The 16,087-nt window shown below is 42.5% G+C and overlaps 1 protein-coding gene across 1 annotated transcript in view; it reads right to left on the bottom strand.

Moving 5' to 3' along the window:
- Positions 1 to 16,087, bottom strand: part of PISD (phosphatidylserine decarboxylase) — a 77,013-nt gene that overhangs the window by 8,891 nt on the left and 52,035 nt on the right. Inside the window, exons 3-5 of the mRNA XM_085858892.1 lie at positions 13,982 to 14,055; positions 13,559 to 13,734; positions 5,706 to 5,942 (exon numbers count right to left, since the gene is read on the bottom strand). Coding sequence (XP_085715018.1) covers positions 5,706 to 5,942; positions 13,559 to 13,734; positions 13,982 to 14,055 — 487 coding nt within the window. The remainder of the gene's footprint in view (positions 1 to 5,705; positions 5,943 to 13,558; positions 13,735 to 13,981; positions 14,056 to 16,087) is intronic.

The following is a 16,087-nucleotide window of genomic DNA, read 5'->3' as shown; positions in this document are numbered from 1 at the left end:
TTCAAGCAGTTATTAAATCGTGAAACTGTTAACTTTAACTGTCCAAAGTCCGTGTTCATAGATCTGCGTTGTGATTGTGTAGTTAGAAATCCCATGCGTGTCATTTTCCTCATTTCACGTTCCTTCCTACAAGCCATCTGCAACACATTTTCCTCACAATCCCCGAAACCGCTTCAAACCACTTCAAGATCACCAAAGACAAAATATTGTGCTGTATCCCAAGGCTGTCACGAGCCGACTCTCTTCACAGGTGCCCCAAAACCACTTCAAACAAGTTTTGTGAATGACTGTAAAATATATCGCACCAAGACCCAGACCGAAGGCGACTCCTCACACGGACGAGGGGGAAGGCTCGGCTCGAGCGAAGGGGGGCTTGAGCTTCTATAAAAGGGGAACGGAGAGCCACTTCGACGGTAGGGGGTAGAAAGACAGATACTCGGAGACTCGAAGTTTGAGAGGGTTTCTGAACTTTGTCGGGCTGCTCGTTTCTATTTATTCGCATGCATGCAACGGTCCTTTTGTCCTTCTCTCTGTCATCTCTTTCACTTTTATTGCTCGTTCACGCTTCTTTCTTTCACTCTCCTTCACACTTTGTCTATTTATTTCTCGCCACACTCTTCATTATTTCCTGCATTTTCTGTCTCTGTGCTTTCACTCTCTTCCATATTTATTCGCCTCCCGTCCTTGTACACCTTCGCCTTCACATGCCCACGTCTGCTAGCTACGTTGCTGGAACCTCCGCCTCATCTACAGCACCTAGGTGTCCTGCCAAGATACATGGTGAATAATTGCCATGAGTGACGTTACTGTTCCACAGTTGTACAAGGAGCAGGAGGGGAATGGAGTGTGGAAGGTTCTGATTTGTCAGGACATGGAAGCGAGAATCAACAAGTGTGAAGTGTGCAGGCATCCATCCTGTCCCCAACTATTTATTTCGTCCTCATTTCATCTTCTTTGCCAATCACTCATCTCTCCCTTCCACATCAGATGCATGATGCTGGCATAATGTAGTGTAGTGCGTTAAGTCACTGGTTAGGTTCTGAAGGCGGGTCTGTTGCGTTGGGGATAATTTTGGAATGTATACAAGCTGTGATTAATTATTGTACATGTATGTCATTTCATTGTTTTCTATACTTGTAAAGACTTGCATTTTGGTTAATGTCACTAAAAACCATTTCCCCAAGAAAATGTGTCCCGATTTATTCTGTTTGTTCTGATGGTGACATAACGCTGTTTAGGTGTTTGGCCAGTGCTGAATGGTTATTTAAGTTGGATCTCAGATGTGGTTCTGCAATATTGGTTCCGCTCGGCTGACTGACCAAGGTCTATTGCGTAACCGCTGGCATGGTACCCACTCACATTCAGGCTTTTGTGTATGGTAACATGACTCTGGGCATGGGATCCCATGGGAAATTCTGGGGTGATTGGTAATTGTGGTATCTTAAAGACACGCCATCCTCTTGGACTTGTCCAGAAGCGATGTATGTACATTATATTTATATATATATATATATATATATATATATATATATATATATATATATATATATATATATATATATATATATATATATATATATATATATGAGAACAAGTATTTGATACACTGCCGATTTTGCAGGTTTTCCCACTTACAAAGCATGTCGATGTCTGTAATTTTTCTCATAGGTACACTTCAACTGTGAAAGACAGAATCGAAAATAAAAATCCTGAAAATCACATTGTATGATTTTTAAATAATTAATTTGCATTTTATTGCATGAAATAAGTATTTGATACATCAGAGAAACAGAACTTAATATTTGGTACAGAAACCTTTGTTTGCAATTACAGAGATCAGACGTTTCCTATAGTTCTTGACCAGGTTTGCACAGACTGCAGCAGGGATTTTGGCCCACTCCTCCATACAGATCTTCTCCAGATCCTTCAGGTTTCGGGGCTGTCGCTGGGCAACACAGACTTTCAGCTCCCTCCAAAGATTTTCTATTGAGTTCAGGTCTGGAGACTGGCTAGGCCACTCCAGGACCTTGAGATGCTTCTTACGGAGCCACTCCTTAGTTGCCCTGGCTGTGTGTTTCGGGTCGTTGTCATGCTGGAAGACCCAGCCACACCCCATCTTCAATGCTCTTGTTGAGGGAAGGAGGTTGTTGGCCAAGATCTCGCGATACATGGCCCCATCCATCCTCCCTTCAATACGGTGCAGTCGTCCTGTCCCCTTTGCAGAAAAGCATCCCCAAAGAATGATGTTTCCACCTCCATGCTTCACGGTTGGGATGGTGTTCTTGGGGTTGTACTCATCCTTCTTCTTCCTCCAAACATGGCGAGTGGAGTTTAAACCAAAAAGCTTTATTTTGGTCTCATTAGACCACATGACCTTCTCCCATTCCTCCTCTGGATCATCCAGATGGTCATTGGCAAACTTCAGACGGGCCTGGACATGCGCTGGCTTGAGCAGAGGGACCTTGTGTGCGCTGCAGGATTTTAATCCATGACGGCGTAGTGTGTTACTTATCATTTTCTTTGATACTGTGGTCCCAGCTCTCTTCAGGTCATTGACCAGGTCCTGCCGTGTCGTTCTGGGTTGATCCCTCACCTTTCTCATGATCATTGAGGCTCCACAAGGTGAGATCTTGCATGGAGCCCCAGACCGAGGGAGATTGACTGTTATCTTGAACTTCTTCCATTTTCTAATAATTGCGCCAACAATTGTTGCCTTCTCACCAAGCTGCTTACCTATTGTCCTGTAGCCCATCCCAGCCTTGTGCACGTCTACAATTTTGTCCCTGATGTCCTAAGACAGCTCTCTGGTCTTGCCCATTGTGGAGAGGTTGGAGTCTGATTGATTGAGTGTGGACAGCTGTCTTTTATGCAGATAATGAGTTCAAACAGGTGCAGGTAATGAGTTCAGTGCAGGTAATGAGTTCAATACAGGTAATGAGTGGAGAATGGGAGGGCTTCTTAAAGACAAAACTAACAGGTCTGTGAGCCGGAATTTTTACTGGTTGGTAGGTGATCAAATACTTATTTCATGCAATAAAATGCAAATTAATTATTTAAAAATAATACAATGTGATTTTCAGGATTTTTGTTTTAGATTCCATCTTTCACAGTTGAAGTGTACCGATGATAAAAATTACAGACCTCTTCGTGCTTTGTAAGTGGGAAAACCTGCAAAATTGGCAGTGTATCAAATACTTGTTCTCCCCTATATATTTCCAGCAAATTTGGTCAAAATCCCATCACGGTAACAGAAGTTTTACCCAACTGGTCCTCTGACCTCTTGATTCAATAATCTAATCAGTTCATCTTTGCATCATCATACATTCTTGTACCAAGTTTGACTTAGATCCTTTCAGTTATCATGGTAAAGAAAACCGATCATGGACAACCCGAAAACATGATGCCTCCGGCAATTTTTATTTGCGGAAGCATTTAAAAAAAAAAAACTATAAACCAAAGAGAAGTAAGATTTTCAAACGGTCTCTACTACTGTTTAACACTAAACTCAAAGGGAGGAAACCCAACCTTCTTGAGGCATTACATGCTTATCGCCTCCAATCCCACCACCCCCCCCCCTACGCCGCCGCCGCGACAAACGAACCCAAGCCTAGATCTACTGCAATCGATTCCACTTCGAGCCGAGGAAATAGATTCCACTTTGCAAGGCATCGGATAAATTGTGAAGCAGCACTTTGTCCAATCCGCTTGTGCATAATCAAGCTTTCTGGAAACTTTTTGCATATACCTATAAAATGACACTACTACTACTACTACTACTACTACTACTACTACTACTACTACTACTACTACTACGACTACTACACTGGACTTCACTGCACTGAGCACACAACCTGGTCTTATTGAACAGGGATAATGGGGTCCAACATATTTTTTAATATCAAAATCATCCAATACATTAAAAAAAAAAACAATGATCTTGCCAAAAGGTGACCACGTGTGACTTCTTTAAGGTCACACTGAGGTGAACAGAGCTGCTATCTACCAGGAGCGACTCCTTGAGGAATATCTGCCTACGAGAGATTCCAATGAGAATCGTTCTACAGAGTAACCATGAAAAATGTGTTTTCCTCATAACGTCAATAAATGACGTCATAATGTCTCGAGCTTGACATATATAGAAAGCACTCAGAGGTGTTCAATTTGAGGTACTACACGATATGGTTCCTAAAACTTGAAAATTTGACCTTGGGGTCAAATATGTTTGACCTTAGGCGTTAACCATGAAGGTCAAGGCCAATCGCCACCAAAAATGAATCAGCTGAGCGCCAGACCATGAACTATATTCCCATGAAGTTTGAAGACGATCCGATCAAAATTACTCAAAAAATAAGGGTTTCGTCGACTCCCCTGATTTGCGACAAAGTGACCTTGACCTTTGACCTTCAAATTTTTATGCGTTGAAAGGGACCTCTATTGGCCTCTGATATGCGAAGTTACAAAAATTTCCAATGATAACTGTGCTCTGCAGAGTGATTTATACGTGATTACAGACAAAAAAAAAACAAACAAAAAAAAAAACATATGAAGGTCAATGCCAATCACCACCAAAAATTAATCAGCTGAGCGCCAGTCCATGAACTATATTCCCATGAAGTTTGAAGACGATCCGATCAAAATTACTCAAAAAATAAGGGTTTCGTCAACAAAGTGACCTTGACCTTCAAAATTTTGTGCGCTGAAAGGGACCTCTATAGGCCTCTATATGCGAAGTTACAAAAATTTCCAATAACTGTGCTCTGCAGAATTTTTTATACGTGATTACAGACAAACAACAAAAAAAAACATACAAGCTGACTAACATATCTTGCAAAAACTTCGTTTTGGCAAGATAATAAAGAGCTGGAATTATAAAAACACCTCTTGGGGTGAAAAAAATCATACCTCCTCATAATTATAAAATTATAAAAATAAAATAATTATTAAAAAAACACCTCCTCATAAATTGTGTTGGCCTTATGGAATTATAAAAACACCTCTTGGGGTGAAAAATGACTCCATTTCCATCATCTGAAGATTCACTGCATAACGAGGGTCTAATGCAGGACACAAAAAGAGAGTTAATTTCAAAAATGTAGATAATCACGTACTTTTTATAACAGAGCAGGGCTTCAAAAGTGATCACTAATAAAAACGAGGGTCATCCCAAAAGTAATGACCCTCTTGTTACATTTTAAAGCAAATAAGTATCGGTGATCATCAAAAAGTTACAGTGGGTACCCATCTCGTTATTTACTGGTACATGTGAACTTTCTCACACAATTCATTTTGATTTCAGGAATTGAAATAATGGCGTCTAAGCACCAAGGACGTGCCTGTGGCAGAAAGCCTCATCAAGACATCTAAATCTGGTTCAATTAACGGTGACTGAAGAACAACATACACAAAAATCGATGCCTTGAGATTCCTCCTCGCACCTTTTAACACGTGAGAACTCATGGAGTGAGTATAATCACTTCTGGTTGGAAAATGGACATGCAAGCAATGCATCCACAAGGACAATTTGACTTATTATTGAACACTTGCTTCAAAGTTGGCATGTCACAATGCTAGAAACTGCTAAAGTTGGGAATATCCAAGTGGAACCACCACCCAACATCCATCCATGTCCCCCCCCTCCCAATAAAAAAATATATAACATGACAATTCAGTTCCCATAAACTTTTCCCATGCAGACAGTTACAAACCATGGAATGGTGTGTAGAAATGGGACGTGAACTGAGCCTGAGTGGCCGACGGAAGAACTCTCCAAGATTTTGATAACTGCGAAGGTCTCCTTCTTCCACATCTGCCATGTCCACATTGAATGCCCAGATATACAAAGAAAGGACAGGCTTGCGTAACCACCCGGGAAGCTCAAGTTCATTAAGCCGGCCCCAGGTGCGCGAAATGAGGCGTGTTGGTGCCATTTGGTATGTTGCTACCTGAAAATAAATAAATAAAAAGAGAGACAAGCATGACAAGAAAATCTTCAAGTTCAAGATATTATTCAACATTCCCTATAAACTCAATAGCAGCAAATAGGAAGAAAAAAAAAAATCAGAATTATATTTTCATAAACTACAGGGAGTGAAGCATCCAGGACTGAGGAATGTGAACATGAAGGATGCATGGCTGCCAAGAAGTCACTTCCTTAGCAATTGTCTACGCTGTCGCTGACGACTCCCAATAATTGATGAAACTGGTCCAGCAGCTGAGGGGGAGGCATGCAGCATTGGGATTCTCATGCATGCACCAGTTGTGAATGTCTGCCGCTGTAGAGGAACCCGGGTAGGGTTTGAAACGGCAATGTGCTTACCTTGAGTAGCTTTTCTTGGTTGCTTTATGCAGCTTACTGTAATTTTCCAAATACAATACACACCCACAAATTTGTTTGTTACCATCTGTAATGCGCACGTAGGCTTTGCAATGCTGTGGTGAGAGAAACCCTTTGACGACAAGAATGTTAGAGTGTCAGTTAAATCGCTAATTGCGAGTTCACCATTGCGCTTGCTACGTTTGAAACTGTGGCCGGCAAATAATTGCTCTGAAAAACTCTCGACAGAAATCCTCTTAAACATGGCTTCTTCGCAAGTATGCATTATTGTTCACACGTTGAAAATGACGTTTTACAGTGGATGCAAAAAAAAAAATTACATTTTGATTTGTTCCCATGTCTAATATGCACCCTAGTCCGGCAGATATGTGAAAAAAATGTGCCTTTCGTGATACAAGCATGAAATTTGGCACACTGCTAGGGCAGTATATTACAAAGATTTGTGGATATAGGGACATTCCAGATTCTTCCCAGAGCCAAAATGGCGGCAATTTTACAAAATAGCCGATTTTGTGTTGTACAAGGAGGATACATGTGGATACAACTATATTTAAGAAGCATACCAGTGGTTTCATTTAACTAAATATAGATTCTAGCAAATAAGAAATAGCAAATAAAGGTGACAAAGCGTGAATAAACCATTTATTACCTTCGCATTCTGCGAAAGGTTATGTTTTGGTCGGCGTGTATTTATTTATTTATTTGTAATCTTGTGATTCGTATAACTCAAAAAGTATTAAACCGAATTGCATGAAATTTGGTGGGATGGTTGGTTATTAGCCAGGAAGCATTCGATTAGATTTTGGGATCGTTCAGGTCAAAGGTCAAGGTCAAGGTCAGAAAAGGTCAAAATCGTCTTTTTACGATAACACGGTCAATTTTTATTCAATTTGCATGCAACTAACGCCAAAATGTTCAGAATTCAATGCCTCATCTTGTGATATGCAATATGACACAATGACACCCATACTCTTGTTACCGGTTAGGGGTCAAAGGTCAAGGGGGGTCACGACCTTGAAAAATATGCGGTTTTTGTCACAACGCGGTCAATTCTTGTCCGCTTTACATGAACCCAGAACCAAAATGTTCAGAATTTAATGCCCAATCTTGTGACACAATGACGTCATAACACGTGTCACCGGTTGGGGTAAAATGTCGGGGGGGGGGGTCACGCCCTTGAAAAATATGCGGTTTTCGGCATAACTCAGTCAATTCTTATTCGATTTGCATGAAACCAGCATCAAACGAGATTACCTTCTCTTGTTGAAACGTTGTATTCACCGAGCTTGCGAGTGAAGACTCGCCAAAACGACGTGAGTTCATTGTTGTTTAGTCCGTAGCCCCCGAAAGTCGGGGGGGTCATGACATTATAGATATGCGGTTTGTGTCACAAGACCATTCATATGAAACCAGTTCCCCACACTCATACCAAGAACAAAAAAAGTAGTGGCGGCGAAGGTATGCGCTCTATGAGTGCCCGTTCTAGTTTGGTCATTTTTTGGTGCATTTTTGCACTTTTGGACAGTTTTCTACAACAAACTCTTCAAAAAACTGTTATCAAGCACCATGGAATGACTGTTGTTCATTTAACACTCTTGAACTCAGAGGAAGTGCTTCTGTTTGATCCTAACATCAACTTAGAGTCAAAATTATACAGTGGAACCTCGAGATCCAGGTAACAGAGTCTACTATGATGCATGGATACATGTTACATAATTATCATCTGTGATCTCTCTTGTCCCAGTTCTACTCTCTTGTACACTCCCCACCACAGTGACATAGAGCTGTGCACTGGAGTGCAGCCTTGACACACTTGCAATGTCCTCTGCATCCCTTTTTGCAGCCACACCTTAGTAGTTGCCGACATGCCTCAGTTGCCTCTGGGAGGGTTGTCCAGTATATGTCCCAGCCATTATCGGTGTGAACCCACCCCCAGTCACTGGGCGATGGGAGCTCTGGTGTGGACACCATCATCTGGCCCCAACAGTAGCCGGCTTGGTAGGTAGCTCTCTTGATGTGCTGTTTCAGGGCTGCACGAGTTGGTGGGAGAGCATCTATTGATCTGCCATTCTGGGTGAATAGATGCTTGCGACACTCATTGACATGTTCCTGGCTACTGGTGCGATCATAGAGCACAACAACAAAACGCTCCAGTGCATCCATGTGGTCATCTACGGCTGAAGGGGTTGGCGTGGCAGCCAAGGCACAGAATGCTGCAGTGACATCAGTGACCTCATCACAGGCTTTCCAGGTTTCCCATGCTTTTTTCTTCCCCCTGCCTCCGAAGCTTGAAACGGTGTCGCATCCAGTGAGGGCATGGAAGAATGGCAAACCTCGACACTTGTTAGGTCCCAGTGCCACAGACATCTCGTGAGCTGCCAAGAACCTGAAGTTCTTTCCTGTGCCAAAAGCAACCCAGAGCTCATCAATGTCCAGACGTCCAGATGCTGTCACCGCAAGGACCACGACATCAGTATCTACTGTACGGATCGACACTTTGCTGTATCCCTGCCTCACAGCGTCTTCAGCATGGAGTAGCATTCTTGTGTCAGCCTCTTCATGGCTACAAGGGGCAAGACCAGCAACATCTCGGGCCTGCGTACAAACCACATCTTTGTGGTGGGTGCTGATGACTTGTTTGTCTGTGTCTGTTGTTGCTACTCTGGTGGCTAGGAAGTCAAACAACTCCATCTTGTTCTCATCTGTGCGAAGAAAGGTCTGCCAGTTTCCAGGAATGGAACTAGATGGCTCGACTCGTCTCCTGATGCCTTTGCCTCGCTTCTTCCTAGTGTCTGCCTTCAAACTGTCTGTGAGGTACTCATCCCAGACAATATCCATCCTGCTCGTATGCTGCAGCTGAGATGTGATGTATGTCAAGAATACTTCTGATGCATACTCGTTGAAGGTCTTTGCTGTGCCAGGTGGCAGCATACTGATGATCGCTGCACCATCAAGGATGATGACTTCAACTGCTGGACTAGCAGCAGCAGCAGCAGCATTCTCCTGTTGAGGGACCAGATCTTCTAAGCAGCAAACCAGATCAGACTTTGTTCCAAGTCTCATCTTGCCCATGTGTGACAGTGCAGGGGGACATGCTTGGTTCTCATGTGCGAAGAACTCATCAAGATCTCCATCACGTATCTGGGACGCAATGAACAACCTGGAAAACAGGGAGCAGTCGTTCTTCAGAGATGAAACCTGCAGCTGTGCTCTTGACTTCTCTCTGACTGGAGGTCGGCTGAAGAGAGGGAGGTTGTTTCTCTTGATTGGGTCGGTGATGGGCTTTGTCTGGTTGATAAGTCTCTCATGGACATAGGAGTCATGCGGTTCTTGTCCCAGCTTCTCGATCTGGCGTACAGTATTGATAACTGCTGGGTCTGCCAGGTCTCTGCTGTCTAGCACCAGGAGATCCTTGCTGTTATTACAAAATGGGTTGCCCATCTCCCCCATGACTTGAGTGAGTGAACGCACATCTCTAACAAAGGCTACCTGTGTGTGCTTGGTCTGCTCGTGGTGTTTGTGAACAGCCTTCTTGGTCTCTGATAGCAGAGTTAAAATGTTTTCAACTACGAACCCCAGCCCAGAGGAGATGCATATATACACAATGGAGATCTTGGGTGATTGTCACTCGATGTCCCCAATAGGCCACCATACATTATTTCTTTGCGCTGGACAGGACCATGTTAAACCCAAATCAATATGAACACACCATTGTAGTTTGAACATTTCTATTATGTAATCAGGAAAATTAATACAGTGAGTACATCAATATCGATTTCGCAAATTTATGCATTAAATCGCGACATTGCCAGCTACCAGTATGTAATTAATAATGGAAATATTCATGGAGTCTAAGTTCCTTTCACCAAATTTGATTTTTGATCTATTTATATTTTCAGAAACAATATTCAGGTAACATTCACATGCATGATCATATTGCAGAGCTCTTGTTCCAGCCATGCATTATTGCGATGGTAAACTGTTATCTGTGTCCCTCATAGACCACCGTAGATGCATTTTTTAGTCAAATATGAAGTAGATAATGAAGCATGTGCATACTAGTTGATAATAATCATATTATACTCACTACATTGTGTTGTGCACCAAGCACATACGACTTGGCTGACCTTGTAGGCAGAATTTGTTATTCGTGGCAGCCATTTTGTAAAATGGCCACCATTTTGACCCTAGGGGTAATCTGGAATGTCCCTATATCCAAAATGTTTCCAAAGGGTATGCTATAACTGTGTACCAAATTTCATGCTTGTATCATCAAAGGCACAAAACTACCAGAATATTTCACATATCTGCCGGACTACCCCAACTTCGAGATAAAATTTTTGTGAATATATATATCATCTTCTTCTTCTTCTTCTTCTTCTTTCGGCTGCTCCCTTTCGGGGTCACCACAGCGGATCATCTGTATGATCCGCATAGTGATTTGGCACATGTTTTACGCCGGATGCCCTTCCTGACGCAACCCTGGTCGCCTCTTACGACACAGGGATATGGTACACCTATTTTAACCGGGGTATACACCGGCCCAGTACACTGGTACTCATTTCGCCGACCTCGGAAGGATGATAGGCTGAGTCAACCCCCTGGTGTATTAATTCAGTGGCCCAACGGGGCTTGAACTCGGGACCTTTTGGATCCCAAGCCGCTGCCCGAACCACTGCGCCAACACCAGGCTCATATATATATATATATATATATATATATATATATATATATATATATATATATATATATATATATATATATATATATTTTATATTCATAAAATTTCGGTACTTTAGCTTGAAGAGCAGGGGTTAATGATAAAAAAAAAATCTCAGCCACCTGGAAATAAATGACTAGATGAGAGCCGATTGGTTGTTCCCTCTAAATACAGTTGGGCCGTGATTGGGTCTTTTTTTTTGCATACAAATGACACACGCGCGCGCGCGCGCGCACACACACACACACACACACACACACACACACACACACACACACACACACACACACACACACACACACACACACACACACACACACACACACGAGTTCCTATTTTAAATATAGAAATACTCGGTTGTTATTACAAATAGAGAATTAAAAATAAAAATTTTGAAAGCTTGTTTATTGCGATTAATATGTTAATATCAACACTTTCCCGAGAGAGATGGTTATGGCGACACTGACACGGATGGGAGTGCCAGAAGCAGAAGTTAGGTTGGTGGAAGGAATGTACAAGGGAACGAAGGGAAGAGTTTCCGTTGATCCTGGGATGTCAGAAGAGTTCGGTTTGAGGCAGGGAAGTTCTCTCAGCCCACTCATGTTCATCATGGTGACGCAGCTGGTAAGTAAGAATGGAAACGTGAGGGGTATTCTGGGGAGGATGTTATATGCGGACGATCTGGCTGTCATGGTGGAGAGTAGATGGGAGATGTAGGAAGTACTGGGGGAGTGGAAAAAGGCATTCGAGAAGCATGAGCTGATTGTGAGTATGGACAAGACTGAGGTGATGTGGGTCAGGCAGCAGAGAAAATTAATGAATATCAGGTTAGAGGGGAAGGAGAACAGACAGGGAAATAGGTTTGAGTATATGGGAGGGGAATAGTGAGCGGGGATGGTAAGCCAGAGGCAGAGGTGTGGAAGAGGATTCAGGTGGGTACGAATTCATGGAGGAGCGTGGAGGGAGTAATGGCAAATAGAAACAGATCAAGGAAATTGAAAGGGAAGGTTTTAGTGTCTTGTGGGACGCCGGCCTACCTTTGCGGTCTCGAAACGATGGAACTGACAGAGACAACAACAGTTATTGCAGGTCTGCGAGAACAACTGGGTCCAGAGGATTGCGGGAGTGAAGGAGGATAGATGAACTGATGGAGAAGATTGGTGTGCAAATAAGCTTGACAGAAAGATTGGCTTAAAAAAAAATAGCCGGCTGAAATGGGATGGACACTGGTGTGGATGGGGGAAGAGAGGATGGCAAAAAAAGCAGTTTGGTTGAGAAAACAAGGTAGGAGGAAAGGAGGTAGACCAAGGTCGAGATGGGAAGATTGTGAGAGGAGCGATATAAACAAAGTGGGGGTGGTTGGAGAGTGGATAAAGATTGCTCAGGGCAGGGGGAAGTTGGACCTCACCCCCTTATAGAGGGAAGAGAAGGAGAAGATCACTTTTTATTTGTTTTCATATTAATCCATTATGGATGAGAGATTAACCGTCACTGAAAGAGCATGAGGTTTGTCACTCTAATTGCAGTTCAAACACGGTGGAGGCAAGAAACTGGGAAGACATGCCACTTTGGATGAAAAAAAAAACGATTAAAAACCATCACCAAAACCTTATAACAACTGGTTCAATCGAGGATCAGGAAGATACATCACAGCAAGATCACCAGAAGACATCAACCGGGTGCGAGACAAATTCACAAAGAGCCCAAATAAGTCGATCAGATAAGCGACGAGAGAAAGAGGAATACGTTATCCTGCAAATCAGGTAATTTTAGGAAGGACTTCAGATGGAAACCGCTATGTTCAGCAGTTTCCAGATGATTGGGAGGTGAGTGTGGGCTATTACGTGGAGGACGACGCTAAAGCAGAATCCACCTCCCGTCGTGATGTTTAGCGGACAATCACCGCACGATAAAAGCGCACCGACAACGATATATGGAAACGTCACAACATTGTTAGGAAAGTGTTCTCCATATGGTTCGCGACGTTCTTGGAAACTTTGTAAATATATATACTGTACATGTTTATTTAAACGTGCATTAACTAATGGTTGAACAGCACCTCATCAACTGCCTCAGCCCATGGACGGATCTCTGCAGCTCCAGTTATCTGGCTTACACAGCCCTGTTGGCCCTGAGACCAGAGGGAGAGTGTGAATGTGTTTCTGCATACTCAGCTTTGGCAGCAAGATGTGGCTACTTCCCAACCCCATTGGCCTGACACTCTTCTGAGACATATTAAATAATTTGTGCTTTGGCTGCTGTGGTAACAAGTTTGTGCCCCCCCCCCCGCACCCCCCAATCACCACACATGACACAACACACAACACATTTGATTTCTCAAATAAAATAATAATAATAAACCCAACTTGTGTTAAAAAGAAAATCATGATACATATCAAAAAGTTTGCAGAGAAGACATCGATTCAGTTCATCATTCATCGAACAAATTAATCAGCCCAAGACTCAAAACGAATGGATGGGTTTACCACTCGGTATATCCTTACTTGCCAATCCCCTGCAACATGATGGGATACTTCCAGACCGCTGGAACAAAGTTTCCGTTCACGATAGCTGTCGTACTTTGAGTAACCAGCAAAGGCCCCACCAGCACCAACAGGAAGAAAAACCCAACGAAAACGCCACAAGACCCGGGCAGAAAATGAGGAGAATGGACGTCCACCTGAGGAAAGGATTTCAGAACGTACAGGTCAGGTTTGATCAGGAAACTATCCGCAATCCTGCACTGGAGAAACAATGAAAAGGTCAGTATTGGTCAGTCACATGACAAACAACAGAAGCAGATATGGTAGGGCAGGGAAAGAATCCCTGTATCCCTGAAAACCTGAAAGTTACGACTCAAATCGCAATGATCAACAAACTGCAATTTTCACTAAGGTGAGCACGACAGCTAACTTCAGGCTACTCACCAGGAATGTTAACCTGCAGGAAGGTATTCTGTCCACACGCCCCACCATGCCTGGTTTTAATTTGAAGGAAACATCTACCAACAGAGCATCAGTGCACGTATTAACCTCATAACTGCCATCGACAAAAAGAAAAAAAAACAAATCAAAAATTGTAAAGTTAAAGAGGGCACCGACATTCAATACACACGAGGTGTGCCTGCCTACCCATCTGCAACGACGGGTTTAATCAAAGGACAGCATGCTGTACTTCACAATCACATTGCATGTCTATCTGTAAATCTCAATGAGGATGTAAAAAGTGAAACACGAAGAAAAACAAAAAACAAAACAAGTCTGAAGACGACGATGGTTCACGAGCGGAATTTGACGATGTAGATTTTTTCAGAAGTCAAGGATGAGTCAATGTGATAATGATTGACCAAGTTATAAAAATGATCAACATGATGTGGTACGAGTGACAGGTTATTAGCTGCAAAATGTCGAAAACCCGGTTTCGTTCAACAACTTTCAAAATTTGACCTTTGCATAACCTTTAAAGGTCACAAAACAATGTTGTGGACATTAAAATAAGGAAACAGGATACGTGCTATAGCTTATTGGAGTTAGTTCATCGAATAAGGTCGAAAACCCGGTTTGATTTCCACAACTTTGAAAATTTGACCTTTGTGACCTTTAAAGGTCAAAGGTCAAGGATTATGACCTTTGGTGCAAAACTTCCTCCGGAACATTCCAGGAACAATATGACGTCATATAGGCTATATGGCATTTCGCACTCCTCGGATTATTTATCCATACTTCTATGAAATCAGCGTAAAAACAAACTTGGAGGGGGAGCCACGGGCAAGGTGTTTGATATCGAGCAAAATGGTTTCAGGACTTTAGGTGGGGAATGACCTCAAGATTATGCATAAAAAATATTGTCATCCGAGCTCTCAAAGTTAGAGCGGTCATATGATTTTTAGGTCAAAATTTTCGAAGTTCGTGACCTTGACCTTGACACGAAAATTAAAAAAAAAAATAAAAAAAAAATATCGAGCTCCGTGGGGCTATGCAGGTGCCATTGGGCTAACCAAATACCGAAACCCCAGCCAGATTTGACAAACCCCTCGGAGAAGATAATTTTTTATGCCAAAATTCGCAATTTTCGAAGTTCGTGATCTTGTGACCTTGACCTTGGAATGAAAATGAAGAAAAAAATAAAAAATAAAAAAAAAAACGAGCTCCGTGGGGCTATGCAGGTGCCATTGGGCTAACTAAATACCGAAAACCCCTGTCAGATTCGACAAACCCCCTAGGAGAAGATGTAAATTGAAATTAGCTACCCCCTAAAAACAAGTTTTTTGGGCGTGGCTCTGCCCATAATGGGCGCACCACGCCCATTCTCAGGAAAACACAACTCGATCATGATATAAACCTCCCACCAAAATTATATCAGGATCGGATCAAAACCCACGGAGCTATGCTCGGGACAGACAGACAGACAGACAGACATACACATTACAATAACGAATATAGTGGTCACTTGTTTTTTTTCGTGAACCAACAAAGGATCTTATAACACTTAGTTGTTGCTGCTGCTGTCGTGGTGGCTGTGGTTGTTGTTTGTGTGTTCTTTCATCGAAGGGTTCCTGCTGTCGTAAAATAATAAATGTTACCAATGGAACCGCTACATGAAGCTCCCATTCCCGTGTCCTCTTCAAAACACTCATTTTTATGATTTAATGGACAATTGTTTTTTGCTCCATGTAAAATCGATTATATTAGTCCGTGTCCCACACAGCGGAAGACGGGGCTTTGCAATCACTTCTATCTGTCTGTCCGTCTGTCTGTCTGTCTGTCTGTCTGTCTGTCTGTCTGTCTGTCCAGGCCGTAACTTTTTTACCAATTGAGATTTTGTCATCAAACCTGTATTTTGAGATTATGGAGAACACAAGTTAATAAAATGTACAATTTTATTTTTAATTGTCGTATTCAAGTTTAGTTTGAGTACATGGCGGACACGAACGGGGCTTTGCATTTTGAGATGCTTTCTCGTTATATTTCCAAACACGTTCATTGATCATTAGCTTTACAACATCACCATGTATATTTTGATACGATAGCAGG

This window comes from Eptatretus burgeri, chromosome 16, assembly GCF_056783735.1.
Source record: "Eptatretus burgeri isolate ZD-2024b chromosome 16, Ebu_testis_v1, whole genome shotgun sequence".
Classification (NCBI taxonomy): Eukaryota; Metazoa; Chordata; class Myxini; order Myxiniformes; family Myxinidae; genus Eptatretus; species Eptatretus burgeri.
Note: the sequence above shows the minus strand (reverse complement) of the source record. Positions and strands in the feature narration are given on the sequence as shown.